This window comes from Lineus longissimus, chromosome 13 (assembly GCF_910592395.1).
Source record: "Lineus longissimus chromosome 13, tnLinLong1.2, whole genome shotgun sequence".
Lineage (NCBI taxonomy): Eukaryota > Metazoa > Nemertea > Pilidiophora > Heteronemertea > Lineidae > Lineus > Lineus longissimus.
In genome coordinates this window covers 14997851-15010017 of record NC_088320.1, presented here as the reverse complement: position 1 = coordinate 15010017, position 12167 = coordinate 14997851, and the positions used below count along the sequence as shown (strand labels likewise).

The following is a 12167-nucleotide window of genomic DNA, read 5'->3' as shown; positions in this document are numbered from 1 at the left end:
AAATAACGTGTTGTCCACAAACTGTACTGAGTGGGTTTTGGATCATGCGTGTATTTCGCCTGTAATGTTTTCTTGTGCCTAGAAATCGTAGAATGTTGATACAGCTGGCAAAAAGCCGTACGGATCATAACATTCGGGTATTTGATTTGGAGAAATGTAAAAGCCAATCCAATGTTTGCCTGGACCGGAAGCGATGTCCGTATTCACAACGTATTGTTTTCTGTCTCTTGGCTCTAACGGCAGTGTATCAGCCGCGCAAACTTCAACGAAGGTTGTTCGTGTTTCCAAATGTCGTTTGAGAAGACGATCGATTTCCTTATTATTCATTGAAGGTGACTGTGCGATTGTTGTCAATTTCCACAATAGCGTCGAATTCCATATAAACTACAATAGTTATACTCTTATCGGCTGGTTCTTTCAAACGAATGTCAAGACTTATGTTTCCTTCACGTAGCAAGTTGAAATTGGAACCGTTTGAATCTGCTAACAGGTTGAAGACGTAGAGAGCGTATCCTTTCGGATAATCCTCGTTCGCGTTTATACTTATTCCCTGGTCAGTTCCCCAAACGTTAGTTCCGTGTAATACCGTGAAGTAACCGGGTAGGAACTGATCGTTGCCGTAATCGAGTTTAATCGTTTCAAACGGTACTGGCGTTCGGTTTTGTCGCAACGTAATACTCGACAAATTGAAGTGTTGAAAGTTGAACGGGTTCTTGTCCAGCGTTCCGTTGAAAGCGTCGGACTCCACCAATCCTACGACGATTCTTCCCGGTAAACGACCCTGTAACAAATTATTTTCTGACGAATCCGAACGGTTGGTGCCACGTGTATAAAACTTCATTTGAACCGATGTTACGGGATATTTGGCGGGTCCTTGCAAAAGACGTTCCTCCTGGCTAAGGCGAACATGTTCGGCAATAGTTTTGATATCGATTTTCAAAATCGCTTCCTCCAAACTAATCGTGTACTCCTGGGTGTTATCCTTGGCCATTAAGACAAAACTGGGGTCTTGTCTCACCAATCTTACCGTCAGTTTTACTTGACTCAGAATTAATTTTTTCTGCGCAAAGAATTCGTTGTGAATCTGCCCCAGGCATTCTACCGTTTTACTGCTGTCGACTCAGTATGATTTTGATTCGACAATGATAACCATCTCTCCTTTGGGAAATGAAATAACATGCGACCCCATATTTCTCTTCCAACGCCATGCAGATACCAACAGCTCTTGCTGCCCGCCCGATTAAAAGGTAGGCCTATTTGGTTACTCACAAGGACACACAAAAATACTGCCTCTACTAAACGAAAGGCTTTTATTTGTTTTTCAACTCATCATATCCTTTCTATTTAATTTTTCAGAATAACATCTCAACAAAATAGACAAGCGCTAATGCTGATTATTCATACAATGCGACAAGGATACGCTGTACTTAGCCTGTCTCATTACATCAATTCCTGATCATGTGAAGTAAAAAGCAAAGAGCACGTCGTTGGAACAAAAGCGTGTGATACATGATCGTAAGCGATATTCTCAGACAGCAAACTAACATCAACCCTCGTTTTTCTCTTCCCAGACAGCGCGACCTGATGTTTTCACAAAATCATTCAACAGATGAAGCATGAGTGTACAGGAATATTCAAAAGGGAATTACATGTAGGAGTATTTGTAAGTACATATATATTCATTCATAAAAAGTATAACAACAGCAACTGTATGCACGTGAACGCGGTACAATACTTAGTTCCTTAAAACAGGTTATATTTCACTATGACCTTATAGAGCCTTCATTTTTGAAAAATATTTCCAGACAGTAAAAGCGCTTATGTTACACGAGGTTTTACTGACATTTCCTACTGGGTTAGTAAAAAATTACACATTACTTTACATGATCGGAAGCGATATTCTCTGACAGCAAACTAACGTCAACCCTCGTTTTTCTCTTTCCAGACAGCTCGACCTGGTGTTTTCTCATACACACACAGTATAGCCTCAATATATCATTCAACGTTTGGAGCGTGACTGTGTACTACTACTGTTTCATTTACTAGTGTTTATGACTTCAGGAATTCTAAAGGGAATTACATGTAAGACTGAGTATTTGTAAGTACAGTATATAATCATTCATAAAAAGTATATGCAACAACAACTGTATGCCCGTGCACGCGCTAGAAAAAAACTTAAGTTTCTTCCATAACCCCCATAAAGCTGAATGAGTGATACAATAGTAAGTTCCATCAAACAGGTCATATTTCACTTTGACCTTATAGAGTCTTCATTTTTTGAAAAATGCAAGTTTGAAATCTATCACTTTTCCAAAAAATATTTCCAAACAGTTAAAGACGGTTATGTTACGCGACGTTTTACTGACATTTCCTACCGGGTTAGTAAGAAATCACACATTACTTTGCATCTGCGAAAAATATAGGCGCTTGGCTTGAAAGCGAAAATTTCAAGAAACTTTATGAACACATTTTGAAAGAAATACATTCGTGTTTGACACCACGGCCGCCAAGACGAAAGCTTAAATTCAAAGGGAGAATTATTATTATTCAAGGTAATTTTCCAAGCAGTGCGTCAACTTCTTGTTTGAGACAACGCGACGTACAGTCGCTACTATATTTTATCGATTCGTTTTTTGCACCCGAGGCAGACAGGGGTGAAAGACCGCTTGTTAAATTAGATTCGGAGGCAACGGAAAAGCCGTCCATGCGTGGTCTGAAATTCAGAGACGCAGGAGCTCATTTTCAGTTTTATACCTCTCGATGTACTTTTGTTTTTACTAAAATTGAGCTTTTGGCGGAGAAAACAAGAATTGTCTTCGAATTCTTGGAAGAAAATCTGGTTCATCATGAATTGAAATTGCCAACAGACGAGGTCTCTCGGATGATCACAGACAAATTCATTTGCTTTTGATGATGACAGAAACATCATGACAGAATTGATTGAGGATATCATTGCAAAAATAGTCGCGGCTATAGAGCCATCAGAAGAAAAGTTCATAAGATTTACAAAATGCATTCAAAAAACGCTCAAACAGTTTGACTCGTCAGAACGTCCTTCATGGATGAAGCTGATTAAGATCATCATCGATACTCTGGGCGATTTTACCATTCAAATATCATGTTATCATTTTGGAGGTTCGATTAGGGGAGGGGCTAGTCCTTTGAAAGCAGAGGCCAGTTTAAATATTTCTATTGCCCCAAATGATGTTGTGAAAGTCATGAAAACTAGTTTAGAATGCAGTAGTGATGAGTATGATAGCGAGGAAGAGAGTGTGATTGAAGCAATTGATGATGGCTTCAATAGAACTTCGAATCAGATTGAAAACATTCTTTCTGAGAACAAAAAACGAAAGGCAGATAGTTGTTTTATTGATGATACAGGCAATGCCATTGCGCACAAAAAAATATGTTCTATTGAAAATGAGAAAGAAGAACGCGGCGCTGTTAGCTTCGATGCCGATTTGAACTTGTCCAGTGACGGCGTGGAAACTGCTTCCGAAACCGAATCGGATGGAGTAGCAAGCCGGGGGGCCTCGGGTGCACATGCAGTCGAAAAATTATCCCTATCGAGTGGGTCTCTTTTTCCGAAAGCGTATAATGTAGAACAGGATGTTATCACTTTACGTAACCAGCTAAACAAACAACTTGCCTTCAATGATATAACCCCCCGACAAGCTGGAGCTTCCGCTCATGAATGTTGTTCAGGCGATGAAAAAGCCTTCGCACAAAAATATCTTCGTCCAATATTTGAGTCGAAAAAGAATAGATTAAAATATCATCACATTATTGAAGATTTTGTAAACATTTGTTCTGTCCACGAAAAACAAAAGGTCGCTTTGGAAAAGATAAAACCTTGGGCTGAAAAATGCGAAAAATACCACAAGGATTTAGTTTCACGAAAGGCCTCTGTAGACAAACTCATGGCGCGGGAAGAAAAAGCTGTCGAGACTTTTATTGCGGGCATGAAAAAAAATGAAGAAGCCATGACAAAATTTCACTGTTCCCTCGACCAAAAAACCACATCTTTGCAAAGTTGTAAGGGCTGTCTAATGCACTGTTTGCCTGTTTTGACAGAAGCTATCAAACCGTTTAGCGGAAAGCCATTTGGAAAAGGACGTGGGGGCAAGAAAAAAACAATGGCTTTTAACGAAAACAGGGAGGAGAAGGGCTCCTTTAAAAACATCTTGCAAGAAAAGCTCCATTCATGTCATCTACGATCCGCGTGAATACTGTATTCCTTTGAGCGCGAAAAAAAACCCCACAGCACATACCAGAAAGAATGACACTAGCACGGTATGAATTTTACCTTTACAAAAATATTTGGCATAGAAATACGCAAATAAGACAACCGCGCGCAGCTTAAAACAAACTAACTCTTCGATAAGAAAACAACATTTGCAACGAAACAGACTGTATCGCCCACTTAATTATCCTTCCGTGCGGTAACATGCATTGGACAGATATTCCTGCTTCCAATAATAGGCGATGCCGTAAATTTTAGAGGGTCACTGCCGGTGTGACAGCGGATATAGTCCCCCTGGAGTCATAGTCCGGTAGCATTGTATTTGACCAATTAAGCAGCATGATCTATTGTACCGCTAACCCTAACAAAAACATTTAGCAATGCGGGCTATTGTTACACGGACTATCAGCCCTAGGACTACTATCCCCGCCACACCGGGATCACTGTTGCTGTTGTTGTATATATTTTTTGTAAATGAATTATATAGCCTGTACTTTGAACATATGAATACTGGTATATGAGTGAAAAGCAATCGCTCCTGTTGTCTGTCTATTAGAAAGACACATGCTCTTGTTTGTATCATGTAGCAGAGAAAGGCAAGAGAGCAGTTGCCCAATGTCTTCGCTCATTAGAGATTGTTTTGTGAGCTGTCGAATCGTTTATTCTTTAAGATCTTTGACACAAAGATATCCCCAATCTTGACTTATGGGGCCATGAGGAGTTCACCTCAATTGAATGAGTACACTATTGTGCATGCAAGCGTTTTATGAATGTTTCAACAAAGGCCCATAATACTGCGGCTTTGGAGATTGCGGCCGCCGTAAGTATTTTCCTATTGCAAAGCCAAGATTCAGAAATACTGGTTACGATTGATACAAGATTTATATGTCTTGTATTTGCATTTGTACGACCAACCGTTCTATCATTATTTATCAATATCATGTCTACAAAACGTTATGAAATTTTACGAAATTTATCGGCCACGTATCTGCAAAAAGTAAAAGAGCAGAGGCGTTAGTGTATGTGTATTATTATGTACATAAGTATCATCGTGTCTTCCTATTGTATTATTCCGCTGTATGTGTCTATATTTTCATGCTGCAAAAAATGTGGCCTAAAAATCAGTTGAAATAAATTGAATTGAATTGTATTGATAGACAAACCACAAGGGTGCCGCTAAGTGAAGACACGTTTTGAAATTAAGAAAGTGTTCGCTGCTAAAATTCCCTTTTTCTCAGTTGTTTATAAGATCATGTTAGAGATTGCCACTGAGAGTTCCCACTCCAGAGAAGGAGCAACGAAATAAAAAGGGAAAACGAACATGCATGATGCGCTTCAATGTGTCATGTTCAATATTGCTCTGTCTCTATTTCTCTTCTAGATTTGAAAATGTGTACTTGGAAATTAGAAATAAAAGTGTTTTTCCATATCACAAATAACGTCGTATATGAGTTGTTCTTTCTTCATGTGCGTGTCAAAATATCCACCCTTCCATCAGGAAAAGGGTGGCGCAAGAGAGTTGTCCTGTCCTCCTCTTCCCGCGCTATACAAACCCGGCCACCATGCGAGACGAAGAGGACAGACCTTGTTGCTTTGGAGTTAAACGGACATTGAGGAAACGGGGCCCCTAAAATGTGGCGACGAGTCGAGGCAATTCGCGTCATAGTTTAAGCTCGGATGAGCAGTCTCTATGCATAGTCGATGACAAGGATTGCCTAGAGACTGGTAACATCCCAGTTATAGCAACATAATGCTTCAGTAAGCTATTTGCCCCGAACAGACTTCCCCGATGGTGGAGACCCTAATTGATCCACACTCTTCGCTCCGCTCGGCTTGTGACAGCAGCCCGTAAAACCTCAGGAGGAGCGCGAATAAGAGTGCACATTAATCTGTGCTCGTTGCGGCATCGGGCTGCTTGTACTCTGCTACGCGACGAATGCCCTCCCGTGGACAGCGCAGACGGTAGGCGCCGAAATTTTGAGTGCTCACACGAAGCGCGGAAAAAATTCTTCAAGCACAATATCACGGGAGGGCATTTGTCGCGGGCGTCGAAGGATGCACCTTTCAACGCCCCGGGACCCTCGGACTTCGGGCCTCGGATTTTGGGCGTTGTAAGGGACATTATACCTACTACTGATAAGTCTTAACATTAAAATGTTAGAAGACGATGAAGACTGACGACGGATACTGCGTTATCATAGAGACTCCCCTCCGACGAGCCAAAAAGAGACTAACATCTCGTTTACCTTTGATGAAAAAATCCACCCAGACTTATAAATCTAAATCTGCTTGATATCCATTGTACTTAAGCCCATTCAACGAGCTTCTGAACGTCCAATGGATGCCAAAGCACAAGAAGAAACACGTATCACCAAGTATGAATTAAAGAAGAATGGTTAACACTCTGTATCTATTGGCAGATAAACGAGCAACTAGTTCTAATTTTGAGAATAAATTCAACATCCGTTGAACTTATCGGATTGCTTCTGCCTAGTGAAGTATTTTATTGAAACCCCGTGCTAAGTATTCTTCGCAAACAAAATGTGTTAGTCAGGCTAAAAAAAAATAAATTGACGTGATCAATAAATAAGCATAGTTTAGCCCTTCACAAAAATCGAAGTTGCTCAGTTTTCTTAGCAAGTATATATGGCAAGCGGAGTGTCCAGTAATTAAAAAAACCTAAATTTATTCAAAAAACCTGGTTTTTTACCTAATAAACTAAGTTTATTTGGAAAAAATATAGGTTTTTTTAAACAACCTTGTTTATTAGCTAATAAACTGAGTTTCTTTAATAAAACCAAATTTTTACCTAATAAACCTTGTTTCTATCCACAAATGTCAAGTTTAACAAATAAACTTGATTTTATTCCCTAAAATGTAAGTTTTTCATCCAGTGGTAATAAACTTAGTTTTATAGGAAAGAATCTTGGTTTATTAACAATAACTGGACAAATGGCTAATAAAGCTACCTTTTTTACGTAAAAAACTTGGTTTTATACAAAACAATTTAGTTTGTTGCAATAAAACCTGGTTTTATTGTAAAAATGTAGGTTGTTTTGAATAACTGGACAAACGGCGTGCAAAAACCTACTTTCTATCGAGAAACTTGTATTTTCTACCTCGCCCCATGTACACAAATCCGCGATGTTATCGGGACGAGAATGGGCAACCTCGGCACCACGTGGTACTAATGCTGCACTGCACTGCACTCTGTAAGCTAGTTAGTGAGACCCTAACCTCATCCAGATAACTCAATGTAGGTAGGATCGAGGTTTTAAAATGTAAGTTTTCTAATAAACCTGGTTTTTAAAAAAAATTAGGTTTATCAGTAATAAACTTAGTTTTTTTGAATAAACTAGGTTGTTTTGGTAATAAACCTTGTTTTATTGAATAAATGGACATTTCTGTACAGAAACTTATATTTTATACGATTATGTGGTAAAAAAAACCAAGTTTTTTAGGTAATAAACAAGGTTTTTCAGCATAAATGTTAGTTTCTGTTAAAAAACCTACTTTATTAGGAAAGAAAGTAAAAAAACTTGGTTTTATTAAAGAAACTCGATTTATTAACTAACCAACAAGGTTGTTTTAAAAAAAACTATATTTTTTTCCAAATAAACTTAGTTTATTAGGCAAAAAACCTGTTTTTTTTAATAAATCTAGGTTTTTTTAATTACTGGACACTCCGCTTGCCATAAGTATAACGATGAGAGAGGTATCACTTTGTTCGTATAGGTCTTGCTAACACTTGTTAGATGTTTAATTTCAATCAATACTTGGTTTAATAGATGTTCTGCTTGGCACCTAATGCATATTGCAACTTGAATAGGATCAGTCATGTCCAGGCATCATGCGGAAGTGATCAACTACTATTGGTTTCACGCCGATGAAATGTTTGCGAGAGAAAAGCATTCCATTTGAACTGATTGCTAATATTGGATATGGGTTATTGCGAGCTGGGCACCGCACTTCGAAACCTGGAACTCTTGTCAAATGCATTAAATTGTTGTCCTCTCTAAATGACAACCTAAAAAGTGTAAAAGATCTATATTTCCCTTTATCCTTCCGTTCGAAAGATATTAATCCGCTGTTGACATGATCCCATGCCCCAAGATAGATTTTTCCCATATTAAACTTCGGCTTGTAAAGCAGTCTGTAGTAACCTTCTTTGTAGCGAAATACAATTACTGTTCTTTTCTTTATGAGATAAATCAAAATATTTGCATTCGACCACACTGCCCGATGAAGAGGGCGGAGCTGCCTTTTTTCACCTGGGAAGGACGTTATCAAATTTGGATGAGTAAATGCAATATCTTGTTCGGAGCGATGGTCAATTTTAAAAATAATCAGATCGTAATAAGGCTTGCCTTGTTTGGTTGTTCTGGTAAGATTTTGAGTCCAAACTATTACATGACTCATGTCATCTGACATCACTGGGCTGCATCTTAAACCACTTATGGTGCAGTTCACAGTAACATGAGATACAAACCTTCCGCTATAACTGTATAAATCTACATACAACTTACTGCGAGAGGAATGTAAACAGAACACAAGCAGATATGCTTTAAAATATGATACATCTGTGACCCGTTTTTGTAGGTTAAAAAGATGTTTTTGTGTAGGAATTGAGCCTGGGTAATATGCAATAAAAAAGGATGGAGGATTCATCATTCGAAAAATGCCACCACATGAATGTAAGAGAAAGAACTGTTGTTTAGGACAGTAAACAATACCCAGTATATGTCTCGGAGTAGTTTTCTTCAGTCGAAACCTTCGTTGTAGCCGAAACGTAGCATATCTATTCGGATCTGAGATGAGAAGAACGCGAAGTTTGGTAACTAGTGACCTTCAGCACTGTCAAAACGTACCAGTTATCCATATGGAAAATACGTACGTCGCATACGGATAAGTGGTACGTAAGTCGGTCATCAAATGAGCTTGAGCTTCGATAACTCAGCCGTACGCAATTTGTGAACAGCTCATCAGATAGGTAGCAATGAAAACGCCTCTGATTTCTCCAAAAAAACTTCACAAACGAAAGCATCTTCAACGAAAGCTACAATATTTCTCAACCGGATAGTAATATGATAGAAGACTAAATTTAGCTGCAAATGCGAGTCAAATCTTTCAATATCATGCGTATTGCATCACGTATTGAATACAGTTCTATACTTATGCGGTACCACGTGTCTTCCAAAGTACACAAACTGATGACGTCGTACGCAAAATCGATAGGGACACGTTATAAAGGCAGAGGACTCGACGGGCGGAAAGTCTCTTATATCGCGTATGGTTCCCCACTGGACTTTTGGGATGCTGCTCGCTTACACTTATATCCGTCAAAACCTGACTAATCGGTCATGACTTCAATGGTTATTTAGCCGTGTATTAATCTTTACGATTTCCAAACTGATAAATCGAATAGCATTGATATTGATAAGCTGTGTATGACGGGGGAGGTACAGAGAATAGAAGAGCAGTCGGTGGTAGTTTCCGTGGATTCCCTTTCCCGCCCACTCGTCCAAATTGCAACAAAAAACTAATAAGACACGTGTGTGTATTGCAGGAGACACGGACTGGACCCTCGTCAGTACGTAGAGGAAAACAGGTGTTGATAGTAATAACGTTAGTGTGATACCACAATCGGCGGCGCATAGTGTCAAGCAGGGGTATTTCCCTCCTGCTGGGTAAGTCCCACGTCCAAGTAAGTTAAGAGTATGTTCAAGGTAGGTTTATGGCCCTTGCACACTTGTGGCTCATGCGATGTAATTTTCCGATCCGAATGATGATATGATTTGACGCCGTGGATTCAAATACGAAAAGGTCTATTTGTCAGTAGGGTTTCCGAGGATATGATAACACTTTGATCATTACCTCTACCTACCCGCTCCATCCAGATGTCTGCTCCTTTTTTGTTTAATTTTGTACCTGTCGCATCCTCATGCTGTGATGAATGTATTGTGCAAGTGGTTTGCGCTTTGCACTCAACACTAAAACCTACCACATGTCTTCCCGATGGTAGAAAAATAGAGCACTGCAGTAGAGATCTCGTCAGAGATACCTCCTTCTCGGTGGGATAGCCTTCCCAATGCACTCGCTCAAAGATTCTCAAAGAAATGACCATATGGAATGACAATATAGAATACATAGCCATGTGTATGTATAATACACTGCTGAGCAGTGGAGAGACGTGATGAGCCATGGTCTAATGGAAGGGTTTTCATATGATTTCTCTGATTATTTCAAAATTGCTAAGGTTCAGAAAACCTCTAGATATTTCTTCACTTTTGACTCAGCAAAGTTACTTTAAAAAACTGACTTTGCGTTATTAAGTTGAGTATTGGACCAATATTAAAACATCTGATTTCGATTTTCTTTAATGAACACGGTGAATGTATTACTCCTTCAGTATTAAAGTATTACACGTTTTTCCTATTTTGTTTCGCATCGAACATCGTAAAAAACGCGTTGTCCGTTATTTTAGCCCTCTCAACTTGATCCTGGCCTAGGAAACTTTTCGCAGCCGAGGTTGGACTTAAAGGACCATTGGTATCATTAAGACCAATATTACCAAGCTGTGGGCTGCCCAGTCGCCTCTTATTCTACATAAAATTACATGTAGTTTCCATAAGAAATTGCACAAAACAATTAAGAAAAAAAAAATTAAAAATCTGACTAAATTATCACGCTATTCCGATGTTACTCCGATTTGACCCGAGTTAGCCTTCCGTGGGTCGATTCTCTACTAGCACTTGTAATGCGCTGCCTGTAGTCATTGATCTAAACAGTACTGTGACGTCTTGTTGTAGATATATATTTTCCTTGTTCTTAAGCAAATCGAGGGGAGCCCAATCAACATTGGTGGCGGATGACATTACTTGCTGTTTTTCGAACACTTGAATATACACTGTGCGCATTCGACTTCTTTTCCCAACGCGGCCTCGAAAAAAAGAGAAAAAAAGAGAAATGGGAAAGAATGAGTAATTTGCAAGGCTTAAGCCACCCAAATCTCGGTTAAAAACACTGCCTTCACTGGCATGAAAAAAGAGTCTAATGGTAACATACTTTATCATTAAGGGTAGACAAGTGCACATTTTAATGACAACATGGTGTAGACATAACAAAAACGTGCCCCACATAACAAAGAACTGACCAATGGACTCTTCTCCTGGCATTGTATACTGTCGTTTGTCCACATTGATCCATATCCCACATGCATTTCCACACTCTTGTAATAATCCTATTAAAAAGGCCAATCACACCTGACCGCAATATGTTTTTTTTTATTTTCCTGTTCTATGTGCTCAGCGAAGTAAGATAACATCATGCCTATAACCGAATAGACATTTAGCTGTAAAGTATCAAGCCCTGGTTTGTACTTTCTTCAGACGCTTGAAACTATTCATAGCATTGGTTTCTGCTATTTAAAATTAGTGCTGCAAAGTTCGATCGACATCCTGCCCACGGTGAGTGAGAAGTGTTGCATTTCCGTAGGTCTAGAGAGCAGCATATCATAGGCTTAAACATGTTAAAATAATTGAAAGAACCAATACCTGAATTGACCGATATCGATTGTACTGTACTCATAGTGAATTGCGATCAATACGATTATCACCGCCTATCTCTTTAAACACTGCACCGATCACGTTAATGAATGATGCTACTCGTATATACAGGGTGTTATCAATAATAGTTCAGGCAGCACGCATGTCCAGGCAGCATCCATGTCCAGGCAGCATCCATGTCCAGGCACCATGCTAGTCAAGGCGCATGTCTAGACAACATGCATGTCCAGGCACCACACATGTCCAGGCACCAATCATATCCAAGTACTATGCTTGAAAAGGCACCAAGCTTCTCAAGGCACCATGCAACTCCAGGTACCATGCATGTCCAGGCAGCACGCATGTCCAGGCAGCATCCA

The 12167-nt window shown here is 39.4% G+C and overlaps 1 protein-coding gene across 1 annotated transcript; it reads right to left on the bottom strand.

Moving 5' to 3' along the window:
* Positions 1-319: 319 nt before the first annotated feature.
* LOC135497710 (uncharacterized protein F54H12.2-like) lies at positions 320-991 on the bottom strand. Its single transcript, XM_064787544.1, has one exon. The coding sequence runs from the start codon at positions 989-991 to the stop codon at positions 320-322; it is 672 nt and encodes a 223-aa protein (XP_064643614.1).
* Positions 992-12167: the final 11176 nt, after the last annotated feature.

Excerpts from the sequence above, each read along its gene's own strand:
- LOC135497710 (XM_064787544.1), bottom strand. The coding sequence starts at position 991 with ATGGCCAAGGATAACACCCAGGAGTACACGATTAGTTTGGAGGAAGCG.